We start from the raw sequence: 26,743 nt of genomic DNA, 5'->3' as shown, positions 1-26,743 counted from the left end.
CTGGCAAGAAACCCTTCTCTGTGCTGAACTCCAACATTTCGGCTTGTCTGGCCTCACTGTGGGTGGGGTACACCACCTTGGGATGGACAAGAGCAGCGGGCAGGGGGGCGGGCAGGGGCTGTCTTTGCCCTCTGGAGCAGGGGCCTATCCTTCTTCACTCGAAGAGAAAGCGAACTCCGTAGCAAGGTGAGCCTGGGTCCCCGGGTGGGAGAGCGCGCGGCGGGAGGTCTGGGAAGGCTCTGTGCGGAGGAGGGAGGGCGAGGGGAGCCTGAGGAACCCCACCCCAGGGCAGAGGCGTCGGGGGGCGGGGCGGGGCCCACCCGTCCTGACTCAGCAGGGCCGGCAGGCCGGCTGGGTCGGCGAGAGAGGAGGCCTTGGGGGCTGGCGGGGCTCGCGGGCGCGGTAGCACCAGGGAGACCCCCGGGCGGGGGCGGGGGCGGGGGCGGGGGCGGGGCGGGTCCCACGGGCCGGGCGGCCCCTCGCGGGCTTAGCACGCCCGACAGCACTAACGCGCCGGCCCAGCAAATCTTTTGTCGGGGCGGCGCTGAGCCAGCAGGGCGCCGCCCGCTATATCTGGGGCCCCCGCGGGCCGGTGGGACCGCGCACCAGGCGCACCATGGCGCAGCGCTCGGGGAAGGTGAGTGCCCACCCTAAGCTCCCGCGTCCGTCCGCCGCCGCCCAGGGTGACCGCAGGGCGGGGCCCAGACACCCGCTGTCGTTGCTGTTTGTGCTCAGGGTGGGGGCTGGGGACAGGGGCGGCCAACCCGCTTGAGGCCCTTTGCATCTGACAGCCCCGAGCAGAGTGGGCTAAATTTCTGAACAAAACGGGGTGCCTGGCCCCGGCTGAGGGCCTCTGTGATGTGGGTGGGGAGTTCTTCCGCCCAGTCCCTCCAGCACTGGCTCTGCGGCGCCAAGCCCCTGCCCCAGAGCCCGGCGCAGGGACGGCGCTCAGACCTAAGGGGTGCCGGGGTTGGAGTGGGGATCCTTGACTTGCCCTGCAGACCCTGGGCCCCGCTTCTTTGCCTGAGGCTGCTCCTTCCTCGGGATCTGCTCAGGGGCACTTGGGGCAGGTTCTCTGCAAAATGTTGAAATTTGAGGGCCCTTCGAATGCTGTGGGTGACCAGTTGTCCTTGAATCTCTGGGGGCGGGGGGAGCCCTCCATCAGACCTGCCTTGTGCAGGAAGAGTGGCAAACTTGGATCTCTACCCCCTTGCCTGGTTCCCTATTCTAGCTAATCTGAGACTGCCTTTGGTTTCCAGGGGTACATTTGAGGTTAGTGGCTGAGAGCGTTACTGTATCTGTCTGCAGGGGCTAAGTTATGCCTCAGCAGCAACCCCAAGAGCTCACCTCCACTGTGGTCTGCACACCCTCCTCTGTGCTGCAGAGGGACACCTTGATATCAGCAGAGGGAAAGGGAGAGACGAGAAATGGTGCGTGGTTTTCAAAGCTTCCACGACCACACATCCCTTTGGCCAAAGCATCTGGCCTCGCCTAACTCCGAGGGGCCCAGAGGAGCAGTTCTACCATCAGTAACAGTACACATACATCATGACCACAGTTACTGAGCCCCAGGTAACATTACTTTGCCAGGGCCCTTCTAGGAGCACAATTCTTGAAACCCAAAGAGTTATTGAGAGTTGGAATTTTAGGTTCCTCTGCAGAAAATGAGTGAGTTTTGGGGTTGGTATGGTTCTTTTGTTTGTTTGTTTTTGTTTTGTTTTGTTTTTATTGAAGTACAATTGACTAACAAGATTGTATTAGTTTCAGGTGTATACCACAGTGATTGTATATTTTTTATACATTATCAAAATATCACCACAGCAAGTCTAGTTACCATCTGGTTCATGTTTAGTTTGGGAACAGGGACCACCCATCAGTGCTACATCAACATAGGACACAGTGTCTGAACTGACCGCTGGGTTAGAAAGCTCCAGATCTGACACATGCATGTCACCCAAAGGAGAGGCCTAGGACACAAAGGGACGGGGTTACATTGAAAAAGCCCTCTTTTGAGCCGTTAATCCCGTGCCAGGCCCTGACTTGGCTTGTTGGATTCAATATCTCCTGTTAAGGGGCCCAGTCTCGGAAACCTGACTTTCTGGAAAGTGAATATTCAGTTATAGGGTTGTAGGTGAAGTGTTTTCTTTTGAAACATTTCGTTGGATGTTAATGTTTCAACAATAAACAAAAATTGAGTTTAAAAAATGCAGTGGGAGTTTGAAAAGACCCTGTTTTCAAACGGGTCCCTGGACAAAGGGGAATCCCTGTCCCCTCATATCTTCTGAGATCTGTCTGCTCAACCATGGCCTCCTGGGGTGGGGCGAGCCGGGTGCTCTGCTGTTTTGCCCCCCAGAAGGCTGTCTCTCTACCTCTGCCCCTCTCCGCCTAGTCCGTGCTCACCCTCGATCCGTTGAGGTGTCACCCGCCCCGACGCAAACCCCACTCACCGGTGGGCCGCAGTTCTCTGCACCGAGGCCACCCTGGACGGCAAGGACGGGTTTACAGAAACACGCAGCCTCACCCCAGTGTGGGACTTTCTCAGGGCACAGACGTTCTTGGCACATAACAGAGTCTCAAAGATTGTCTGTGGAATGAACAGAGTCAACCCACCATCCAGGCATTCTCTCACCCAGGCAACAGACAGTGTTGAGCGCCTACTGTATGCCGCAGGTCGGGGCTTCAGGGCCTGGCAATTGGGGTTCAGTGGTGGATGTTGGGCCCCATATGTCCATTCCCAAAACTGACAGGAGAGAAGCCCCTGACTCCTGGCTCCTCTAACCTGGGTCCTCTAACCTGGCCTTTCTAGATTACTCTCTACGAGGGCAAGCACTTCACGGGGCGGAAGCTGGAGGTCTTCGGGGACTGTGACAACTTACAAGACCGAGGCTTTATGAACCGGGTGAATTCTGTCCGCGTGGAGAGTGGGGCCTGGGTCTGCTTCGATCACCCCGACTTTCGGGGCCAGCAGTTCGTCCTGGAGCACGGCGACTACCCTGACTTCTACCGCTGGAACAGACACAACGACCACATGGGCTCCTGTCGGCCTGTTGGAATGGTGAGTGGGCCTGGGCCACTCCACTTGGCCGGGATGGGGGTTTTCCTGCTGGAGTGACCCAGGGCCCGGTTAGGCCTGGTCAGACGTGGGATGAGTAATCGGGGGTGGTGGGGGGCAGGGCCTTCCCAGCTTTAGGAATGGATGAGACCGTGGGATCTTTAAGCCCGAGAGATGTCCCCACACAGACCCAGCCACTGCTGTGCGTGGAGACCCAATTGGAAAACCCCTGGGAGTTTTCATGCTTGCGTTTTCAGCCATGTATCAGGAAACCACTTTCAATTTCTGATGCCAAAATCTTGCTGAATTTTCCACTTAAAATGCTATTGAAAACATTAGAGGTTTGGATCGGCAACCAGATGGGGGAGCATTCAGCTAAAGTAAGGCTGATGTGGTCCTGGTGCGTCCACCCAGGCAGGTCATCTTGTAGTGCTTTTCAGGAGCCTTCGATGGAGTGACCGACGGAGGAAGCTTAGGTATCAATGGCCAGGCAGCAGGAATTTGGGGGCAGGAGCCAGCAGGTGGCTGCCTTTTCACAGGGCCGACCAGTACGTGTGGGAGAGCCAATGAGACGTGTCACTCCCCCATGGCGAAGTTGCCCTGAGGGTAGGGTTTGAGGACTGGGCATCCCCATTCTTTAGGATTTTTCCACTTTAAAGTCCTAACTTTAGGACTTTAGTTAGCTCTGGAAGCTAGGGTGGGAAATGGCTGGTTCCCGAGACCAGGGGTGCACAACTTATCAGAGTGTCTCGGCCCTGTGTCTGCAGGAGGACCCTCTCCTGGACGGACATCTGAGGACCCCCAGGGGAGGGGCCTCCTGTGTGGAAACCCCTCTCTTTTCTACATGGGTTGCAAAACCAGCTGGGCGTTGGCCTCTCAAATTGTAAGAATGCTTTCTTAAGATTTCCACCGGGTCACGGACATTTGGAAAAAGGAATTAACATGGCTGGCCCTGGGTCTTGCATAATGCTATTTATATGAAAACTATCCTGGGTATCTTTCGAATGCTGTTCTAGTAAGAGCTATCCTTGGGGCCAGCTGTGGCGCAGACCCAGCCCCTGCCGGCGCCAGAGCCGGTGGGGAGCTGGCCCACCTCGGTCTTTGGAAATACAGGGAATCTTATGGGGAGATGTATGTCCTCGTCCCAGGGAGCCAGCAGGGATTTCAGCAAATGAGATCCCTGTTATTTGTTTTAGCTTTTTGGCTTCATGTTTTAATAAACGTTCTATTACAGTTTGTAAAATATTATCATTTAAAGGCTGCCAGTGGCCTGTGGCCCAGGAGGGGGTGAAGGGTAGAGGAATGTGGTGGTATGTCTGGGGCAGGAGGAAGCCCAGTGGCCCGGGCCGGTCCGAGGGCGGCCGCTGTCCCAGGAGGTCTGGCCCTCTCTGGACCTTGGGTCCTGCAGTTGAAGAAAGAAGCGACTGGACTGGTTCAGGGGCTCTGAATCTTTTTAAACTAATAGACCCCTTTCATCCAACCAAATCTCATAGGCGAGAATGAGCGGCAGTTCTGGTCTGAGGGGCGTGCGTTGAGGTCAGGGTACTCACCGGCCCCCCAGCCCAGAAGCTCACGGGTGCCCTGGGTGCTGGGTGGGGCCAAGCTCCTGCCCACACGGGCTCGTGTTTATGACGGGAAACGTCACCACTGTTCACCCTCTTTCCTTCCTCCACTTGCGGGGGGCCCACAGCATGGGGAGCATTTCCGCCTAGAAATCTTCGAGGGCTGCAACTTCACGGGCCAGTGCCTGGAGTTCAAGGACGACTGTCCCTTCCTTCAGAGTCAGGGCTGGACCAAGAACTGGGTCAACGCCATCAAGGTGTACGGGGACGGAGCGTGAGTAGAACCCGCGTGGCCGCTGACCACAGTTCCCCGCCTGCTGGTCTGGGTCAGACCCCAGCAGGGGGGCAGCCTGTCCCCTGCCCAGAGACCTTTTCCCTCCTTCATCTGTCCCCCTGGCCCAGGAAGGCCATGGAGAGGGGACGCAGGAGGGCACTTTGCAGCCCTAGCCATTTTCTATGACTAGGCTGAGCTCATGGACTGCGCTTTGGTTTTCTCGAGCTGGGAGAAGTCTGCTCTGGCGAGGGTGGCCCTGCCCACATGCTCACCCCTTATTTACCCCGAACTGGACCTCTCCTACCACACGCCCAGCCCTGCCACGCTGGCCTCCCGGGGAGATGATGTCACAGTGGCTCACTTCTGGGGGATGGAGAGTGGCTGGGAGGCTTTTCCCCAGGCCCAGGGGGGCTCGTCCGCCCTAGCCCCAAGAGAGCCATCAGAACCCTGTGCTTCCGTCGATTCCTGCACACCCGGTTCCTTCCACCACCTGAGGGCATCTGAATGCCCGTTGTGCACACCCTCTGTGCCAGTTTCACAGCCCCTGCTCACACCCCATCTGCCCACCTGGGTGGAGAGCGTTTTCCCATCTTACAGAGAAGCAAGCTGAGATCCAGAAAGTTACCCCACCCCGCTGGGAGTGGCCCCGCTGGGATTGCAGCCAGGCCTTTGGCTTCAAGTCAGACTGTCCCTGATCTAGAGCTGGGTGTCTCCCCAGATCTCAGCCCCACGTCCCAGGAGAAGAGCCCCGAAACGTGGGTCCCAGGAGGCTGGCTCTTCTCTCAGCAGCTACGGGATCCCTTTGCTGTCTGTGTTTCTGAGGCACGGGATCAGGGTGCAAGCGAGTGGTCGTGGGAGGGACTGAGGAAGACGTGGCTGAGCTGGAGGAAGACCTGCTCCCCACCTTCCCCTGCGAGGTCAGATGTTGGCTGCTGGGCCCTGGGCCCCTGACCCAAAGGGCTTCCAGAAATTCCAGGTTTGCCCTAAGTTGATGGCACCTGGGAATCTGGGGTTAGAATCCCAAAACAACCATTTGCTGGCTAAGTTGTGTCTTGTGAGGCCAGAGTCGTACATTTGCGTAGAAGGTGTCCTGAGCCCTGAGGCCCAGTCCCCCTCCACCCACCCCCGGGACTCCAGGGGCTTGTTTAGAGAAAAAGGCAGGAAGGTAGGAGCTAAGATTTGACTGTAGGGACTTCATCCCCCACTTCACCTAAGAGGAGATGATGCCCAGAGGCGCGAAGACTCTGCGAGGGACTCCCCACAGTGGGCCCCACGTCTGGACCCGGGCTCTGCCCCGCTCCCCATGGAGCCCTCACCCTTGGCCTCCTGTGATTTTAACTTGTAAAAAAAAAAATGTAAGCCCTTGGCAAGGAAAAGCTGCCCAGTGGTGCCCCCCAGGATCCCCTAGTGTGGACGTGACCTCCTTCGAGGGCTTTCCTGGCATCTGAGGTTGGGGGTGCAAGGTGGGTCTCCCCACCACCTCCTACCTGCCAGGAGTCATTTTCTTTGGGTCCCAAGTCGCTCAGGAATGGCCTGTCCCCACAGACCCGTGTCCTGAAGGGCACCTGGAAGAGATGTGCCAGCATCTCGGGGCCCACTTCCCAAGGGCACAGTCCTGGTGCCGATGGCGGACGGCGTGCCCCTCCCTCCCTCCTTCTGCCTTCTGGCCGCCCCAAGGCAGGAAGCAGGGGAGGGTGAGGGGTTCCTGCGGAGGCCTAGCTGGTCCCTTCCTCATCTTCCTTTTGGGGACGCCCAACTGCTCCAGGGCAGCCCAGGACACTGCTGGGGGTCCTTCCCAGCTCCTCCAGGGAGGGAGGGAGGGGCTGACTCCCTTGGAGGTGCCTCAGGCCAGGGCCTCAGCGTGTGGGCGGGAGTGTGGGGAGGTCATGGGCAGGGTGGGGGGATGCGGTGGGCACGGGGAGGCCGGTGGGGTGGGAGAGGTGGGGGGAGAGGCCAGATTGGCGCCGGCCCGCCCGGTGCTCCCTGGCGGGTGCTCCCCACTCACTCCCACTCTCCGCCTCTCTCTCCTCATGCCCGACCCCTGACCCTCAGCGGACTGTGCCAGGCTCCGGATGTGGGGTTGGGACGGGGGAGGAGAGGGACGGCGGTGGCAGGTGAGTGGCAGCTGGCCTTGTGCTGGATGGGCCCACAGATTCTGAGGATGTGTCTCCTGGGGAGAAACCTCCTTCAGCACCAGAGTGCTTTGGGGTCCGTGGACAAGAACCCTTAGTTCAGAGCACCCCATGGCCTGGGCCAGAAGGGACCCCAGCAGCCAGACCTGCGTATGTAGCCCCTTTGTCGGGGGCCTGGAGACTGAGGCCTGCTTTGCTTTCCAAGGCCCCCAGCCCCTCCGTGACTGACAGAGAAAAACACTGTGTTCTATCAGTGGTCAAAGAGAAAGAGGCCAGAGTGAGGTGGAGAGGGCCTCCCTGGACAAAGAGCGGGTGTGGACCAAGTTGGCTTTGAGGCCCGCCGTGCTCCCCGCCGCCGCCCCCTCACCCCTCAGCAAAGGCTCCAGAGCCCGGCTCAGTGGGGGGGGGGTCCCCCTGGCCCTCCCAGCTGCCTGCTTGTCTCAGGGACAGTGAAGGGACGGGGCTGCGACAGCCACGCTCCTCACGTGTCCGGAGGCCTCTCCTCAGATCACACTCCCTCCCCTCCGTCCTCAGGCAGAGACAACTTTCAGGGTGGGGGCCCCATCCCCCCACCGCCCCTTCCGAGAGAGAAACCTTCCCGATTACCTGGGCCCTGGGGCCCTTCCCCTGCAGCCCCATAGCCTCTGGTGATGAGGGGCTCTGTTCTCTCCTGCCCTGGCCCAGAGCCCAGCCATAGGTGCTCCTAGACCAGTCCGTATCCTTGTCGGCCGGTCTCTGTTCCCTGGCCCGTTAGCAGCTGCCCCTGCCCCGGAGCTGGGAGCTGTGATGGGGAGGAGAAGGGTCCCTCCACCGCGCGGTTGCCTCCCTCACCCCTCGCCCCACCGCAGGAACCTGTGCGTCTGACTGATGTGAGACTCGCCAGGGCCTGAAGCAGGGCTGGGCGCACACGTGGACCCAGGAGCACATTTGCTGAACGATGGAACGAATGAGTAGTAATCGGGTCCCATTCTGTGCCAGGCCCGCTGCCATGTGCTGGGCGCTGCCTGAGCAAACAGCCCTTTCCAGGAGCAGGAAGGAGTGGGGGTGGGTGGGTGGGGGAGTGGGGGGATGAGAGTGGACGTGCATCCTGGAACCGCTCCTGGCCCTTGTGATGAACATTCTGGACTGGTCAGTTTCAAATGTCCACTGAGCACCCCTGGGTGCAAAGTGTCTCACCGAGCACTGGCCCGGACACACGGGGCAGTGAACGGACGGGCGGGAGGTGGGGGGAGAAATAAGCCAAGAACGGGGATGGGGTCACGGGCGTGAAGGGCTGGCCTGGGGCGGAGGGGCGCGGGGCGGCGGCTGCGGTGCCAGGACAGGAGCAGCCGGGCCCTGCGCTGCTCAGCACCGGGCCCCTGACCTCCGCCGCCCTCTGGCCTAGGTGGGTCCTGTACGAGGAGCCCAACTACCGCGGCCGCATGTACCTGGTGGAGCGGGGCGACTTCCGCAGCTTCTCCGACTGGGAGGCCCAGAGCGCGCGCGTCCAGTCCCTTCGCCGGGTGGCCAACTTCTTCTAACAGCCCGCCCGCCGGTGTCTGGCTGCGACCAGGAGCGGCCCAGAGAGAGGGACAGTCCCCTCAGCCCGCCCAGGACTCGGACCGTGGGAAATAAACATCATAAAAGCCAAGCGCTGAGTGATTCCTCTGCCCTTCTGACCAAGGGGCAGCCGGGCGGGGGGCCCCCAGGCCCTGGGCAGGGGGCTGGCAGGACCCCCCGGCGTGGGAGGGACAGACCAGGAAGGGTGGAGGGGGGCGTTGTGAGGCACCCGCTTGGGGAGCATTAGGGCTGGAAAGGACCTACAGGTCATGGAGTTCAATCCTGTCACTTCACACGTGAAAAGCCAACGTCCTACATGGGGGTCCCAGAGCAGCTCCCAGTGGAACCAGGATGGGGCCAGGGCGCTTCCCTTTTCCAGGAACCCCACCCACCGGCCAGTTAGGGGAGAAAGGGGGGGCGGGGAAGGCATGATGGGGGCGGGGCAAGGATGTGATGGAGATGCAGCGGGGCAGGGGACCGAGGGGGTCTGCTGCGAGGTGAGGGCTCCCTCTGGGCTGTAGTCTCCCTGATCAGGGATGGGGGCTGCCAGGCCGCGTGGTCTGGTCCACTCCACAGCCAGGCCTGACCCAGGGTTCCTGAGTCTGCATCTCTGGGGGATCTTGTGGTTTATAGGGGAGGATCTTCTGAAAGGATTGGCTGGATCCCAGGGACACATCACCCCTTGTATCCTGTAAGGAGAGAGAAGCTGGGGGGCTTGGAGGACGAGGGGTAGTTGCTGCCTGAACAGGTGGGCTCTGGGGGGATGGAGGGGTAGGAGACTTCGAGGAAGCTTTCAGGGCTGAAGGGAGCAGAGAGCATCTGCTCACCCGCAGCTGCTCACAGGGCTGCACCACCCAGGGCCCAGGCTCTCTTCATCCCGAGGGTGAATCCACGGAGCTTCTTTGTGGCCCGGGCCCTCTGCAGGACACTGGGCCCACCTTGCTGGGGTGGGTTTGATAGGGGGTCACAGCCCCAGGAGAGAGTGAGGAAGGAGCCTGGCCTGGGAGGTAGTGGGATTTCTGGGAATAAGAAGCCCCCAGTGCCTCCCCACCCATAGTTCAGTGTCCAGCCTCCCGTCCCCAGTGAGAGAGGGCCTGCTGGATCCTGGGAGTGGCCCAGGTAACTCCGCGCTCCCCTCCTACAGCTGCCCACCAGAATCCAGAGCAGCGGCGCTCACCGTCCAAACCAACAACCGAAAACCACCACATAGCTGATGGAAAGCCGTAGTTTGGAGTAAAAATAGGCCTTTATCTGTCATATATTGCAATTACTTATTCCCAATTTATCTTTATCTGTTATTGTATGCTTTACACATACACATTTTCAGGGCTAAGGAAAATGATTTATTGATTTTTCTTGACTTTTCTTTCTTTTTATTATTAGGAATGCTTTCCAATTTTATTTTATTCAAGTTATTATATGCTTTCCTTTTTTCCACATGTATCACTTGAATCCTTCTGAAATTTGCATCTAACTTTGACTGGCTTATTGTGTAAATGATAGAAGCATAATAACTACCACCACACACCAAGCAAAAAAAGAAAGAAAGAAACCACCACAAAACTAACGGCAAACCAGTCAGATCTCTGAGCCCGGAGTACCTCGCCTTGTGTGAGTCGAGAAGAGGGTTTGTTGAAAACCACGCTCTTGTTTTCCCTTTCTCTGCCAGTTTATTCGGGGATGTGGCGCTTTCCGTGTGACCTCAGCTACGCTCCTCCCCACTTGTGGGAGGCCCTGCCCACAGCCATGACCTTGTCCCTGCCTCAGCTGCTCTTTCCTCCACATCAGGCCTGGCAGGGGAGGGGTCAGCGGGTCCGGCTGGCCCCAGGCTTCCAGGACCTCACACCCCTTTCCCTGTTGTTGATGTTAATTACTACCGAGCTTTTATTTTATGCTCTGACTTGATGCCAGGCTCTGTACTTGTGGAACCTGTGTAGTTTTACTTACTGTGTGCAATAACACCAAGATGGTGATATGCTTATTAGCACCACTGTGACGAGAGCTAGACACAGACAGGTTAAGCAACTTGCCCAAGGTCACACAGCAGTCAGGATTCAAACCAGGTCCGGCTGATACCTTTGCTCCCAACCACCCTACTGCACACACATTTGCATATAGAGGTGTATTTTATCGTTACAATAGTTAAAATAACCGTAGTCCACCCAGTAGCAATCACATACTCAAAAGCATCGTCCCCTGCCTCACCTCATTCAAACTCCCCATGGTGCATGAGGAAGGGAATCCAGACGTCCTTATCCTGGCCAGCAGGCATCACGGGGAGAAGCAGGGCCTGGTGCGAACTGGGTGCAAAGTGTATCAGTCAGCACGGGGCTCAGATAATGGAAATGTTTTCTCTCACAGTTCTGGAGGCCAGAAGTCCAAGATCAAGGTGCTGGCAAGTGTAGTTTCTCCTGAGGCCTCTCTCCCTGGCTTGCAGGCGGCCGTCCTCTCCCTGTGTCCTCACACGGCCTTTCCCCTGTGCGTGTCTGTGTCCTAATCTCTTCTTATAAGGACACCAGTCATATTGGATTCGAGTCCAACCAAACGACCTCATTTTAACTTAATCACCTCTTGAAAGACCCTGTATCTCCAGATACAGTCACATTCTGAGGTTCTGAGGGTTAGGACTTCAACGTACGAATTTGGGAGGGACACGTTTCAGCCTATGACATGAACCAAATGGTCTCTCCAGGCCTCAGTCTCCTGCTCTGTGAAATGAGCGTGATCATGTCTGTTGTTCCAGCTGTACACAGCTGTAAAGGCCAAACAAGTAACCCTGAGAAGGTGCCGTATGAATACTGGCGCTCAGTAGTAAGTGAGGCACTGGACGTCACCCAGAACGCAGGGGGAGCAGCGTGAAGGGCCAGCTCTGGGTCTGCGCCCCAATCCTCTCTCTGTTACTCGCTAGGATGTGTCCTCGGACAAGTCACTGCCCTGTGCCTCAGTTTCCCAAGCTGTACAGTGAAGGTAAGCCCCTCCTAGGGAATTAAGGAAGAATCCCCCTGGCTGAGGAGCTCGGTCCAGTCCCCGGAAGCCAGGGGAGAAGCCAGCCTCGCACGCAGCCCTTCCCGCATTCCAGAGGTTTCTCTAAACTCATCCAGTTCCCCAGCACCTCATTAACTGGTGATTTAGTGTTTCCCCAATAGGCTTGTGCTCCCAGGTGACCTCCCCCTCACCCCAGCCCTCTGCTCTGTAATCTGTCAGCAAATCTGCTTTTTGTCTCAAGAAGAAAAACAAGATTCCCAGCAAAGTGCTTGTGGGCAGACTTGTAATTTGTCTGATGTCGGTCCAGGGGGTCGGTGGACCGAGGGCCAGCGCCTTCTAAAGAGACTCACACATGCTTCACATACTTCTGTCTCAGCTCTGCGGTTTGGAGAGCCGGGGCGCTCCCAGAGCCATCCTCGTGTCCTCAGCCCTCAGTCCTCCCACCCACCGCTCCACGCTCCCTCCACCCGGCCCACGCCCCCTGCAGACCAGGGACGCGCATGCGCTGTTTATCAGGCCCGTCCGATCACAGGAAAAACATTCCCTTTGAAAACCCCACAGATGTTCCCACAACCTCGCTGCCGCTGCCCCGTCCCCCCGTGAGCGCGGGGTCCCCTGCGCCCCTGAGGACCCCCTATGTTCCCTGACACAGCCTCCGGTCTCCACCTCCAGAGCCCTACAGACCTGTGTTCCCTCAAGAAACCATAGGGATGGCCTTCCCTGGTGGTGCAGTAGTTGAGAGTCCGCCTGGCAATGCAGGGGACACGGGTTCGAGCCCTGGTCCGGGAAGATCCCATATGCTGTGGAGCAACTAAGCCCGTGTGCCACAACTACTGAGCCTGCGCTCGAGCCACAACTACTGAGCCCGCACGCCTAGAGCCTGTGCTCTGCAACAAGAGAAGCCACTGCAATGAGAAGCCCGCACACCTCAACGAAGAGTAGCCCATGCTCGCCGCAACTAGAGAAAGCCCGCGCACAGCAATGAAGACCCAACGCAGCCAAAAATAAATAAACAAATAAATTTATTTTAAGAAAAAGAAAGAAACCACAGGGATTTTCAATAAAAACCTGTTGAATGAGAGACCTTAAAAATGTAGCTCCAGGGCTTCCCTGGTGGCGCAGTGGTTGAGAGTCCGCCTGCCGATGCAGGGGACACGGGTTCGTGCCCCGGTCTGGGAGGATCCCACATGCCGCGGAGCGACTGGGCCCGTGAGCCATGGCCGCTGAGCCTGTGCATCTAGAGCCTGTGCTCTGCAATGGGAGAGGCCACAACAGTGAGAAGCCCGTGTACTGCAAAAAAAAAAAAAAAAAAAATTGTAGCTCCAGAGTTTCCGTTTGGGAAGATGAGAAAGTCCTGGAGACGATGGTGGTGATGGTTGCCCAGCGACGTGAAGGTGTTTAATGAACTGTGCGCTGGAAGATCGTTCAGATGGTAAATCGTCTGTCCTATATATGTCACCACTATAAAGACAAAGTCTGGCTTCTCATTGCTCGGGGGCTGAGGGCTGTCGAAGAGCCTCCCCAGATTCTGGAGGACAGCGTGGGTTCCACCTGCCCACACCTGCCCGTACTTGGGGAATCTCTCACTTGCACCCCTCACCCCCCATCCAGTGCTGTGCGACGGCTGCCGAGGGAATGGAGAGTGCACAAGGGGTCGTTCCTCCCACAGGGTGGCTCAGAGAGCCGGGCTGAGGACCTGGGCCGAGCCCTGACCTCCTGACCCCCAGTCCCTGCCCAGCCACACAAATGTCGGGGCGAGCCCGATGACACCGAGGGAGTGCCTTGCACTGGGGCCCGTGAAGCCTGGACCTGTAAAATGAGCTCTTTTGTAAATAGGCTCTTGGCTTCCCTGCTGCCAGAGGCTAAGCCCCTCTTTGGAATCAGTGATTGAAAACATCCCTAAGAGTCCAGCGGACACTGTGCCCTGGCATGGCTCTGCGGGGAGGGGGCTGGGCAGCAGCTGCCCTGGACGGGCCTGTGGGTTTGGAGCCGGCCTCGCTGGACGCTGAGACCAGCCCCTCGGTCAGGGTATGTGGCAGGAGCAGGTTGAGTGGTCAGAGGTGAGAACCCCGCTCCTGGCCATGCAGCCCCCAGGACTATGCACCCTGGGTGGGGGGCGGGGGCCAGGTGAGCTATCAGTCATGTGGCAGGGTCCCACTTCAGCAAGAGGGGGAGGGCGTTTGTGATGGTGCAGGCTGCCTGATTTGGGGACCAAAGTCTGGGGAGTGGACAGGAAGACAAAGCCACCCCCTCTCTCACTGACCCCAGAGTCCACAACAGCCAGGGCAGAGACCCCAGCAGTGGGACTGAGAAGGTTTTCTCCCGGGTCCCTTTCCCATCGAGGACTGGGGAGGCTGCCCCTGAGTGCCTGGCCTGGGGAGCAGGGCAGCGTGTCCACTTCACAGCTGGGCCCAGGCCACCCTGGGCCCCGGGGCTCCTGGATCACGTGGACAGAGAGGGCAGCAGGAATGGGACGCCCCGCAAACGGGGCGGCTGGTGGAAATCCTTTCCTGGGGCCTGCCAGAGAGGAGCCTCTGAGATGGCAGAGCCCCTCACACAGAGAGGCGTGGGGCTCAAGCGCCACGGCACCACATGGGGGCTGGCTGCCAGGGCCAGGGAGAGTGTCCACCTTCCTCAACAAATAAGATGGAAGAGGTATATGAAGGAATCATTGGACTTTTGAAAAAGAAGAAAAAAGGTGAGGCCATGGTAAGGTTAGCATCCACAATGCTCTATGTAGCAAGCAAACTCCAGATTCTTTGCTGGAGAGGGACCCCTGATTGGGCCAAAGCAAGCAGGGAAACAAGATCGATTCCATAAGGCCGAGTCCAAGAGATAAACCCATTTCCCCGGAGAAGCACAGCGATTCCTGGGACTCCGGCCAGAAAGGAATTTCTTCCCTGGGTCCTCAGGACCCATGCTGATCATCACAAGCTGCGTCCTCAGCAGATCCCTCCCGCAAAGAAAAGAACAAGTTTCTTAGGATTTTTTGCTAATCACATCCCATAGGGGTAGGCCAGTGGCATCATGCCAAAGTAAACTTTCTGTGGGGGAGAAGATTTTAACTTCACTTGTTTACATAGGAACATTTAGCAAATTCTAAGCGAATCTAATCAGGCTGTTGAAGCAGGGCCTGGCCATACTTGGTTATCAGTAAATACTGGTAACGACAACACAGCTAACGTTTATTGAGCAACTACTATGCCCAAAACACTGTGCTAAACTATTTTTTACTTATAATGAGGTGGGTATGTGACTCTTGTCTCTTTTACAGCTAAAGAAGTAGACTTAACAAGGTAGCAGTAACTTGTCCAGAGCTGCACCAGAAGTGGCAAAAGAAGCAAAGAGCTCCAGCCGGCCGACTCCAGAGCCCGTACCTAACTCCTGCCATCAACCACAGCAGAGGTTTTCCCAGATTTCAGACCCAGACACGCACATCTTAAAAATATTCTTTGTTAAGTAGTGTGGGGTTTTGGTATCTGATTTATCATTTAGTCCATAGATTATAGAATATAAGACAGTATCTCAAAACAGAGTGACAGACTGAGAGAACGACCTTATGGTTACCGGGGGTAAAGGTGGAGGGAAGGGATAGTTAGGGTGGGATTGACACGTACCCACTGCTATATTTAAAATGGATAACCAACAAGGACCTACTGTATAGCACAGGGAACTCTGTTCAATGTTCCGTGGCAGCCTGGATGGGAGGGGAGAATGGATACATGTATACGGATGGCTGAGTCCCTTTGCTGTGCACCTGAAACTCTCACAACATTGGTAATCGGCTATATTCCAATATAAAATAAAAAGTTAAAAAAAAAAAAAAAAGACTATCTCGATGAGAGTGAACATGCCTCATGCTCTTGGACTCAGAGACCAGCCACACTATCACACCACTTAGGGGCATGGGAAGCCGGGTTGGCGGGGGCTCTTTGGATTGTCACCCATTGGGAGTGGGGCGATGCATGTGAGGTTCACACGGGGCGGTCCCTGGGAGGCAGGGGCCTTTTTCATCAGTGACCATGGAGAGAAGGGTGTTTGTGTATGAGCACCGGGCAGCAGTCACAGGGTCCTGCTCCCAACCAAATGAAACTCGAGGTGGGGCAATTAATTCTCTCTCCTTGGAAATGAAATCTGGTACCAAATCACCCCGGGAGAGAGGAGGGCTGGAGCCAAGTAAACTCATAGCCACATCCCAGAGATGCATTCCTCAAGTTCTGGCTGCTGAGACATTGGCTTTTCTCGAGTTCTTGACCTTCTTTAATCTGGGTGTTCATCTCTCCTTCACTCACTATCCTTCCAACAAATCCCCCTTTCTTGCTTAAACTCCCCAAACTCAGTTTCTTTCGTTTCAGCCAAAGAATGCTGACTGACACCCCTGGTCGACCCCCCTTTCTGCTCCCAGCAAAATACAGGCAGGTGTGGAGTTAGGGGTGAGCTGGCCCTGGTCTCCGCTCAAAAGAACCCGAAACTCATGTAACTACCCTTTGTAGGATTAACAACCCCGGTACGAATTACACTTGGCTTCAGAATCCACACAGAGAGCAAGCAAATGCGTGGTTTTGAGGGAAGCTAGAAATCTTCTGGAATGAGTGAAAACAGATGTTGCTAAAGCAGGCTCCCTCATTGTCCCTCCGAGTCACACACACACACACACACACACACACACACACACACACACGCACACACTCTAACCAGGCTGCCAGTGTGTCAGGATGAAGAGCACGGGGGCCCACGTGCAGAAGCTCTGAGGTCTCTGACAGGGGAAGTGTGTCCGCCCAGAAACTGACTGTCGCCTTGCTGATCTCATCCTCAGAGAAATGCTCTTAGGGCAGCACCCACAGATCCTCATCTGAATATTCAGGGAAAGGCACTGTTGCCAGATCTTTGCCCAAGATCTCTCTAGGAAAAGTCAGCAGGACTGGAGCACAAGGCAGTACCACAGCCTTCTATGTGGTAGCACAGAGGGTGGGCCTGCTCCTTCCAAGCCACTGACTCTGTCATTTGGTGGACACGTCCCTAGACTTGGCGATAAGAGATATGCAATCTCCACTCACCAGCTGAGCAACTTTGCTTAACCTCTCCAGGCTTCAGTTTCCTCATCAGTAAAATCAGGAAGATAATAATTATCCTGAGAAGTTGTTATGGAAGCCAAAAGTTATTACCCAACGTGTGATTGTGCCTGCCTTATGATTGCCACTCGATTATAGTGGAATAAAACAAAGATTACAAAAGCACAGGAATTTTTGTTTGTTTAGTGTTGTTTGGGGGGGGCGGGGAAGATGTCGGAAAGTTTCTACCACTCTTGTAAATCGTCGCTTTCCCATTGGCCGGCGAATACAGAGACCTGGTTTTACCTCTTCGTAAGCTGGTGCAAGCAAGATGCTGGTGAAGAGTATGAATGATGGGTTAGTGTCAGGTAATTACTTGCAAGGAGTTGGCAAAGTTGGTCTGAAACCATAAACCAAAGACGGCTGCCACCTGCACAGGGAAAAATCAGGATGCTTGGGAAAGTCTCTCTGTCTCAAATATTTCTCCTTCCGAGGCTGAAATCTGGAATGTAGGGGAAGAGCTCCCTTGGCCCCCTTAACAGCAAATGGAAGCCTAGTAATTCCACTTCAAGACTAATTGTGCTATATTTAATTGTTGAGTAATGGGAGGGACCCTGGACTGGGGCCGGAGAGGGTAGAAGGGATCAGACCAGGACCCTGAGGGAAGGAGAGACAGGCCCCCTGGAAGAGCAGGAAGGTCCCGGAGGGCCCCCGGCCAAAAAAAATGGATGCTGAGGCAGCATTAGCTCAGCTAAACTCTTGACTTGACATCTGGGGGTGTTTCCAGTTTTGACTATTGGAAATAAAGCTGCTGTGAAAATTCATGTGTAAGTCTTCACATGGACAGATGCTTTCGTGCTCTTGGCTAAAGAGGAATGGATGAGTCATATGGTAGGTGTATGTTTAACTCTCTAGGAAATTGCCAAACTGTTTTCCGAAGTGGTTGTACTGTTTTATATTCTCATCAGATGTGCAGGCACGCCTCGGAGATGTGGGCTCAGTTCCAGATCACTGCAATAAAGTAAATATAACAATAAAGTGAGTCACACAAATTTTAGGGTTTCCCAGTGCATATAAAAGTTATGTTCACACTATATTGTATTGTGTGCAATAGCATTATGTCTAAAAAAAAGTACATACCTTAATTTTAAAATATTTTGTTGCTAAAAAATGCTAACCATCATCTGAGCCTTCAGCAAGTCATAGTAACATCAAAGGTCACTGATCACAGATCAGTGTAATAAATATAATAATAATGAAAAAGCTTGAAATATTTCAAGAATTACCAAAATGTGACACACAGGCACAAAGTGAACAGATGCTGTTGGAAAAATGGTGCTGACAGACTTGCTTGACACAGGGTTGCCACAAACCTTCAGTTTGTAAAAGAAAATATCTGTGAAGTGCAATGGAACAAGGTGAGCCTGTATATGAAAGTTCCAGTCGTTTTATGTTCTTGCCAACAAGAATTCTTGAAATGATCAGACTTGTTCATTTTAATCATTCTAATGGGTGTAGTGGTATCTCATTGTGGTTTTAATTTGAATTTCTCTAATGACTAGTTTATGTTGAGCATCTTTTCATGTGTTCATTGGTTATTTTGTATTCTTTGGAGAAATGTTATTCAAATCCTTTCCTCATTTTTATTATTATTTTTTTATTATTTTATTTTTTTTTACGGTACGCGGGCCTCTCACTGTTGTGGCCTCTCCCGTTGCGGAGCACAGGCTCTGGACGCGCAGGCTCAGCGGCCGTGGCTCACAGGCCCAGCCGCTCCGCGGCATGTGGGATCCTCCCGGACTGGGGCACGAACCCGTGTCCCCTGCATCAGCAGGCGGGCTCTCAACCACTGAGCCACCAGGGAAGCCCCCTTTCCTCATTTTTAAATTGGGTTATTTGTTTTTATTGTTGAGTTGTAAGATTTTTTAAAAATACATTCTGAATACTAAAGCCTTGTCAGAGATATGATTTGCAAATATTTTCTCCCATTCTGTAGACTGATTTTTCACTTTCTTAATAGTATACTTTGAAGCACAATAGTTTGTTTTTGGCTGCGTTTGGTCTTCCTTGCTGCGCGCGGGCTTTCTCTAGTTGCGGCAAGCAGGGGCTACTCTTCGTTGAGGTGCACAGGCTTCTCATTGCGGTGGCTTCTCTTGCTGCAGAGCACGGGCTCTAGGCGTGCAGGATTCAGTAGTTGTGGCACGTGGGCTCAGTAGTTGTGGCTCGCGGGCTCTAGAGCGCAGGCTCTGTAGTTGTGGCGCATGGGCTTAGCTGCTCCGCGGCATGTGGGATCTTCCTGGACCAGGGCTCGAACCCATGTCCCCGGCATTGGCAGGCAGATTCTTTTTTTTTTTTTTTCCGGTACACAGACCTTTCACTGATGTGGTCTTTCCCGTTGTGAAGCACAGGCTCCGGACGCGCAGGCTCAGTGGCCATGGCTCACGGGCCCAACCACTCCGTGGCATGTGGGATCTTCCCAGACTGGGGCACGAACCCGTATCCCCTGAATTGGCAGGTGGACTCTCAACCACTGGGCCACCAGGGAAGCCCTTATATACTCTTCTTGATGAAGCTGTGTCTTTTGTGTTTCTTACATTTAGGGTTTGATGAGTTCCTTGGATCTGTGAATTTATAACTTTCATCAAATTTGGAAACTTTCAGCCCTTATTTCTTCAAATATTTTTTTCTGTTCCCTCCTTTCTCCCCACTTCTTCAAGGACTCCAATTACTCACATATTAGGCTGCGTGAAGTTGTCCCACAGTTTACTGATGCTTTTTCCGTTTTTTAAATTCTTTTTTTCTCTGCTTTTCGTTTTGGATGGTTTCTACTGCTATGTCTTCAAGTTTACTAATATTTTATTCTGAAATGCCTCATCTGCTGTTAACTCCATCCAGTGTTGCTGTTGTTTAATATCAGACATTGCTTTCATCTCTAGAAGTTCAGTTGGGACTCCTTGATTCTACATCACCTTTTGAACACATGGAATACAGTTACAATAACTGTTTTCATGTCCTTGGTGCACTACTCTCAACCCCGTGTGGGGTTGGGCAGTAATCCTTTTTCCACCTTGGGTAGTTTCCTCCCATGCACGTGTTAATCTGTCTCCAGCTGCATACTGGAGAGGGACCTTCCATAGGTCTCCAGGGGTCTCTGCTCTCTGGTACCTTATCCGACCAGGCACTTTGTTTGTCCTGGTCGTTCAGCTGTTTCTGAAACTCAGGGAGTCCACTGGGCTCCATCCAGGCTCCCGCTTCCTGCTCTGAGGTCTGGAAATTCTCTCAGGGCAGTAAGTTGGCCTCTCATAGGACTCACTTCATTTGTCCCTGTCTCTCAGGAACTGCTGTCCTTTGTTGCCAGATGCCCAGTGTCTTAAAAACCGTTTCACATATTTTATGTGTCTGGTTTTTGGTTGTTTCAGGTAGGAAGCAGGAGGGTAAATCCAATCCCTATTACTTCACATTGGCCAGACTTGAAGTCAAAGCTAGTGAATTCTGAAAGCTGTTGAAAAACTGCCTTTCCTTTGTCTAGTTAGCCTCTGATATTTCTCCAAAGCTGCCAGGAAGAGTCTGTGGGGGAGATAAAATGAAATTTGGAGGGACGGGATGTTTACCAGCTGGCTTTAATACTACAGAATAGCCATGTCTTTACTAACACTGCCCCAGTCAGACACCCAGGAAAGGCCCAGACATTCCAGTGCCGGATGTGGGGTGAACTTGGAGAGCCATGTGCGTGTTGAGTCTGTGAACCTTCCTCTGGGCCAGTCTCTGAGTGGCAACCCTCTTGTCCAGAGGGCCTGACTCCTGACTTTGGGGGCCAGTAAAAGAGATTTTCTTGTCATGAGAGGGAGATGTGGTTTTCTAAGCCTGCTTGTTTTTAAATCTTGACCCTTTTTAGAATGGACAGTGACTCCTTGGAGCAGATTGAGATCATGTCATCCTAGGAATGAGGGGGGTGGGGGGTGGGGAGACCTGAGCCCAGTGGTCCAGCGCATTCTGGTTCAGGACCCTTGCTCAGAGACTAGGGGACTCTCTGATATCTAATGCTGGTCCCATCCTTCTCTGGACCCTGGCAACACTCACAGTGTGGGACGTGTATATACAGGGTGCTAAGGGTATATGGCCATGTATTATTCCCCAAACAATCATTTTAATTCTCTGATAATCATCCTCCAAACATTAATTATAATAGTCATACTACTGGGGTTTCACAAAGCCCTCTTTTTTCTTCCAATAATACAGTATGTTTTGTGTAACACAATTTACCATGGTAACTACTTTAAATGGTACACTTCAGTGACAGTATGTACATTCACAGTGTTGTGCAACCATCACCACTATCTAGTCACACTTTTTTCATCACCCCAAATCAAAACCCAGTACCTGGGACTTCCCTGGTGGCCCAGTGGTTAAGACTCCACACTCCCAATGCAGGAGAGCACGGGTTCGATCCCTGGTCAGGGAACTGGATCCCACATGCAGGCCGCAACTAAGAGTTTGCATGCCACAACTAAGGAGCCCGCCTGCCACAACTGAGACCCAGCGAAACCCAATAAATAAATAAATAAATAGAAGAAACTCAGTACCCATCTGCCTTTCTTGATGCCCTGCAGAGAGGACCCTGCAGCAGTCATTCTTTCTAGCAGGTGGCATTGTGGCTATTTGTGTGGCATGTGTCTGAGCACTCCCTGGCACAAAATGGTCTCCTCCATTGCTGTTGGTGCCAGGAGTCTCCCCTGCCAACCTTCAGTCAAACATTGCCCCTTTCCTGCTTCTCCCATGAGGGATCTGGGCCCTTGGAGGAGTCTCTGGAAGATAGTTAAGTGCATGACGTAGAGGAGGGAGACCAGTGTTTGCTGATTGCACAGTTTTGCTGGCAGACCTAGCTTGGCTCCTGGGTCTCTACAGTTCTGTTTTTCTCAAGGTGGGAGGCGGGAGACCCCAGTTTCAGAGGAATTAGGTGCTGTTTTCCAACTTTCCCACCTTCTTGCACCCACCCCTGTTAGATTTGGGTGAAGTTCACCAAAGCAGTCTGTAATGCTTGACCTGGGAAGAGAAGCAGGCTCAAGATAGCACCTTTACTGCACACGCAGACACCGAGACACCCCACATCATCACACACACACTCTCCCCACACACATAAGGAAACAGACCGGCTGGCTCACTCCCCACCAGGGGATCACTTTGGCCAAACCAATGTGGGGGAAGAAGAATAAAGGAGAAGGGCAAGATGAACAAAAACTGTATCAAGTTGGAAAGAGGAAGACAGTGGGGGTGAGCAGCACTGGACCTCGGCTGATTGACGTTGCGGGAGCGCTTCTGAATCCGCTCCGTGTGCTGGGAGCTGAGAAGGGGGCAGGTTTGTGTTGGTGGCGACTGAGGAACAGAAAGGTATGCCTCCCATCTTGCTTACTTCAATTGTGTGGGCTCCTTGGAAGTTCAACTTTTCTCATAGTGTAGCTGTCCTTTTTCAAACACTAGTAGGCAGGCTCCTTGAGGGTATGGCCATGGTCATCTCACCCTGCCTTGGACCTCCCCACTTCTTGAACACCCTCTCTTCTTGGTGTCCAAGATAACACATGCCTGTTCAGAACATTTGGGTCTCCTCTGGCTCTGAGACAAGCCTGGGACCTTGGACCCTTTGCAGTGCTGCAGTGCTCGCATCTGGACACACCTCTCCTCAAGCAACAAAATACAAAGAGACTATATGGGACTAAAAACAACTGCATGCACGAGCAATTGGGGCAAACTATGGGCAAAAAGCTACAAAAGACCAAAAAAAACCCTACTGCCACTTTTGAAGAGCCCGGAGCAAAAGATGGGTATCAGGAGCAAAAGCAGGGTGCTTATGCCACCCCTCCAGCCTGACCCCCAGACCCCTACCCTCACCCCATATAAGGAACAAGCTCACCCACACACACAGGGAGCGAGAGGGCAAGGGAACCTGTTGTGTGTTCTCGCTCCCCACTGCTGCAGCAGGGGCCCCAATAAAGCCTTGCCTGAATTTCTTGTCTGGCCTCTAGTCAACTTCTATTGACTGGGGAAGGTCAAGAACCCTGGTCGGTATCAGCTGTTCTCTGTGTAAACTCTTCCTCTGTCTTCTCACTCTTCACCTCACCTTCCCCAAGGGCTGCAGCTCCCAGGCATGCTCATGACTCCCACCCTCTCTGCCTGGCCTCAGCTGTAGGCTACACCTGTATGGCCAGATGCCCATCAGTCTTCACATCTGGATGTTGCAATGGCCCCTTTAAGTACACAGGTCCGAAAAAGAACTCATGACCAGCCTGTAGAAGCATCCTCTGAACAGGTGTCATCAGCCACCATCTACCCAGTCTCTGGGCACCGTGGGGACTCCCAGAGTCCCTCCTTCCTCCCAGCAGGCATCTAGTTTCTGAAGAGTCCACCTCTGGAATATCCCTGCCCTTTCTGCCTTCCTCTCCCCTGCTGGATCCCAGCAGCCCCCTCCTGCCTCCTTTCAACCCACCTCCACCAGTCTTTTTCCAAACGTCTCCAAACGTCTAACCCACCCCAAACCCTTCAGTGGCCCCCATCGCCTACGAAGTTAAGTGCCCACTCCTTAAGCGGAGCTGCAAGGTGATTCACAAATTTGGGGAAAGAAAGAATGGGTTTCTCTAGTTTTGACCACTTGGAGAATAAATGGCCCAATGCCCCATGGGACCCCATTATGGGCTTTTTTTTCGGAGTCTGGACATGGTCAACCGTTAGAAGGTCCGGTCGTCGTGATGAGGGCTAGCTTTCCAAAGCCACCCTGCTCCCCGCCCCCCAAAACACACAGACAACAAATCCGATCTGAGATCGCCCGGCTAGCTTCTCTAAAGAGCCCTGGAGGGTTCGGGGAAATCCTGCTACCTTTAGGACCTGGAGGATCCGAGTAGGGGGTCACCCCGCCCCCCCCCCCCCCACCAGCCGCCGAGCCGGCACCGGAACTGCCTGATGGGAACACGCAGACCCGCGCTCCAGGAGGTCTCGCTGCCCGGGACGTCGGATTCCCGCGGAGATCTCGGTGGACAGTCAGAGGTGCGCGCCGAGCCTGGGAGCGCGGGGGTGGGGGGGGTCCCCCTCCTCTTGCGGGACTTATTTAGGATTCGGGATGTGCACGTGATTCCCCAGCGAGGGCGGACTAAGGGCGCTCTCCAACAAGCAGGGCCGACCCCAAGTGCCCCGAGAGCCCCTCTGGCAGGGTCCTTAGGACTGGAAGCCTGGAAGGAGCTGACTTGCCTGGTGGTGGCGCGCAGCCGGGGGCCCGAGTGAGTTCCCGGCGTGAGCGTCTCCCCAACCCAGACCCTGCAGTCCACCTCCTTCTCCTCCTTCTCCTCGTCCCGGCCTTTGGTCCTGGCGGGGGTGGCAGGGGGCGGGAGCCCAGAGGCGCAGGCCGGGCAGCCGGAACCGTCGCACGCCGAGCGGTCCGCAGCGTCCCCGGGGCGGGCGCGGGGACCGCGGGCTGAGGTCTGTCCCGAGAGGGCGAGGGCGGGGGCGGGAGCGCAGGCCAGGAAAGTGGGAGGGGACAGGTTGAGGGGTGGTCTCTGAGGAGGAGCCAGGCTGAACTGTATTGTTCGCCTCGGCCGCCCGGAGCGCGCGGAGCGGGCCGGGGAGCGTACGCGGGGCGCTCCGCTTCCCGTGTTCCCCCCGTCCGCGGCGCCCCGAGAAGAGACCCGGGCTTTCCCGAGCGCCCCGGGACGCCTCTTCTCAGGTGGGGTGCGGGTCTTCCCTGGGGGCGCGGGCAAGGGAGGCGTTCCGGGAGTCCCGAGTGGGCCGCCCCGCGCAGCGCAGCCCCCGCCGGCTCCGCGGGCCGGGAGGCCGGGTGGGCGCACGGGAGCGAGCGTCCGCCGCTTCACCCGCGCCGCGTGCTTCCGCAGGAGCCGGGGGCCGGGGGCCCCGCGATGGCCGCGGGACGCAGCCACAGGGAGCCGCGGCGAGGATACCCGAGCTCCCCTCCCTAGCGGCGCGCAGCCTCCTCCTAAGTCCGCCGCCCGACCGGCGGGATGGGGGGCGGAGGGTCTGCCCTGAGGGTCTGCGCGGACCACCGCGGGGGCATCAACTGGCTCAGCCTGAGCCCTGACGGGCAGCGCCTGCTGACGGGCAGCGAGGACGGCACGGCCCGACTCTGGAGCACCGCGGACGGCCAGTGCTGCGCCCTCCTGCAAGGTAGACCCGCTTGGCCGCGTCCTCCGACCTCTCTCTCTGTCCTCCTCTCTGCCGCTCGCCTGCCTCAGACCTGGGCGCTTTTGTCCGCAGACCCCTTCCCCAAAGTCCAGCCCGCGCCCATCGCGCTGGGTGGGGTGGGAGTGGGGGAGGGGGCTACAATACGGGCCAGTGAGCCGAGGGGCGAGGCTGCGAGGGCGCAGATCACCTGTCAACCGCCGGGTGAAATCCCTTCCATCACCGCAGTTTTAACAAACAAAAGGAAATCGCAGCTCTGCCGCTTTCAGCTTCCTTCGTCTCTCACTGGCCTTGTGACCTTTGGCTGAACATTTCCTCTCTCGGGGCCTTTGTAGTCACGACGGTGGCTTGTTAATCGGCCTGGGCACTACGGGGTGCACTCCGCATGGTGTGGTACTGTTTTCCCACCACTCGTGCAGGCAGGCAAACTGAGGCACGGAGTTAAGTAGTTCACCAGCGGTTTACACAGCCCATGGGGGGGCAGAGTCGAAAACCCCCTCCCTCATCCGAGCCCCCTGCCCTGCTCTCTCGCTGCCTCATTTCACCCGCAATTTGGCATGTTTGGAAACTCCATGAAATAGCAGGAGGTACACATGGGCGTAACTATTGTTTTATGAAACAGCCCTACCAGTCTACCCACACCGATTTATATTTGTGGCTTACTCAAGGGGAGGTGGATGTTTTTCTTACCTCGGGTCCCTGTCACATGCCTGCAGCACAGAACTGTGAGGTCCCTCTGTTATCTGAGTGGCTCCTATAGCCCCTTGTGGAAGCACCAGGCTGCCTGCACTGTGTGCACAGTTATTTTTCACTGTTGGTTTTTCCACCATAATCAGCAAATCCTGGGTGGCCTGCCCCAGGCCTCCTGGCTCATCTAGGCACAGGGGGTAAATTAGCTTCCACAGGGAGTAAATTAGCTTCCGTATTGGCTGATCCTGACCCTGCTGGTTTTCTTTTTTTTCATTTTATTTTATTTATTTATTTATCTTTGGCTGGGCCATGAGGCTCGTGGGATCTTAGTTCCCCCCGACCGAGGAGCAAACCTGTGCCCCCTGCAGTGGAAGCACGGAGTCTTAACCACTGGACCGCTAGGGAAGTCCCACCCGGTTGGTTTTATTTTTATTATTTATTTATTTATTTATTTTTTGGCTGCGTTGGGTCTTCACTGCTGTGTGCGGGCTTTCTCTAGTTGCGGCGAGCGGGGGCTACTCTTCGTTGCAGTGCGCGGGCTTCTCATTGCGATGGCTTCTCTTGTTGCGGAGCACGGGCTTTAGGTGTGCAGGCTTCAGTAGTTGTGGCATGCGGGCTTCAGTAGTTGTGGCGCGTGGGCTTAGTTGCTCCGTGGCATGTGGGATCTTCCCAGACCAGGACTCGACCCCGTGTCCCCTACTTTGTCAGGAGGATCTTAACCACTGGACCGCTAGGGAAGTCCCACCCTGTTGGTTTTACATCAAAGCAGTTATGGTAGGTATTTCAAAGCTCAGTAGGGATGCATTTTGGACTGCCTGCTATTTGGGAGCTGGTATAGATAATGGGGGGTTGGCCACCACACACAGATAGTCACACACACACCAAGGCATAGATCTGTTAGAAAATTTCAATCCAGTGTGTATTGCTTTCCAAACATGGGAACAGTATCTGGAGGGCTTTCAGAGATGCAGGTTCCTAGGTCTGGGTTTCACTGAGCCTTTGGGGGTAGGACTCCAGAATTGGCATTTCTAACAAGCTGTGAGGTGACTCTGATGATCGGCTGGCCCGGGGAGCCCTGGGCCTGGGACCCCTTGTGGGAGCCCAATTTGTAGGCCGGTTTCTGCCTCAGGAAGCTCCAGTCCTTTCCAGGGTGGTTCTGGCCTGGTGGGCACCTGGCTCTGTCCCCAGGGCCCATAGCCCTGCCCAGCCCTGCCCTGCCATCCTCACCCGGCTCTGTGCCTGGCAAGGCCCCTTCACACCCACTTTAGTGACCCTCACAG

At 55.2% G+C, this 26,743-nt stretch overlaps 2 protein-coding genes across 6 annotated transcripts in view; both read left to right on the top strand.

Moving 5' to 3' along the window:
* Window positions 1–468: 468 nt before the first annotated feature.
* CRYGN (crystallin gamma N) lies at window positions 469–8,622 on the top strand. 4 transcript variants are annotated; one of them, XM_082632803.1, is made up of 4 exons: window positions 469–637; window positions 2,807–3,055; window positions 4,743–4,888; window positions 8,405–8,622. In XM_082632803.1, the coding sequence occupies exons 1-4, from the start codon at window positions 617–619 to the stop codon at window positions 8,538–8,540; spliced, it is 552 nt and encodes a 183-aa protein (XP_082488929.1). In that variant the 5' UTR covers window positions 469–616; the 3' UTR covers window positions 8,541–8,622. The 4 variants fall into 4 exon arrangements, with proteins under 4 accessions (XP_082488929.1, XP_082488932.1, XP_082488931.1 ...); XM_082632806.1 differs by lacking the exon at window positions 8,405–8,622 and adding an exon at window positions 5,678–6,738; XM_082632805.1 differs by lacking the exon at window positions 8,405–8,622 and adding an exon at window positions 5,675–6,738.
* Window positions 8,623–24,179: 15,557 nt separating this feature from the next.
* Window positions 24,180–26,743, top strand: part of WDR86 (WD repeat domain 86) — a 37,910-nt gene continuing 35,346 nt past the window's right edge. For both annotated transcript variants that reach the window (XM_082632134.1, XM_082632133.1), the window contains exons 1-2: window positions 24,180–24,303; window positions 24,470–24,758. In XM_082632134.1, the coding sequence (XP_082488260.1) occupies window positions 24,596–24,758 (163 nt within the window). In that variant the 5' untranslated portion in view covers window positions 24,180–24,303; window positions 24,470–24,595. The remainder of the gene's footprint in view (window positions 24,304–24,469; window positions 24,759–26,743) is intronic.

Source organism: Mesoplodon mirus (assembly GCF_964341445.2).
Source record: "Mesoplodon mirus genome assembly, chromosome: 9".
NCBI lineage: Eukaryota > Metazoa > Chordata > Mammalia > Artiodactyla > Ziphiidae > Mesoplodon > Mesoplodon mirus.
This window is presented reverse-complemented; position numbering and strand designations above follow the sequence as displayed.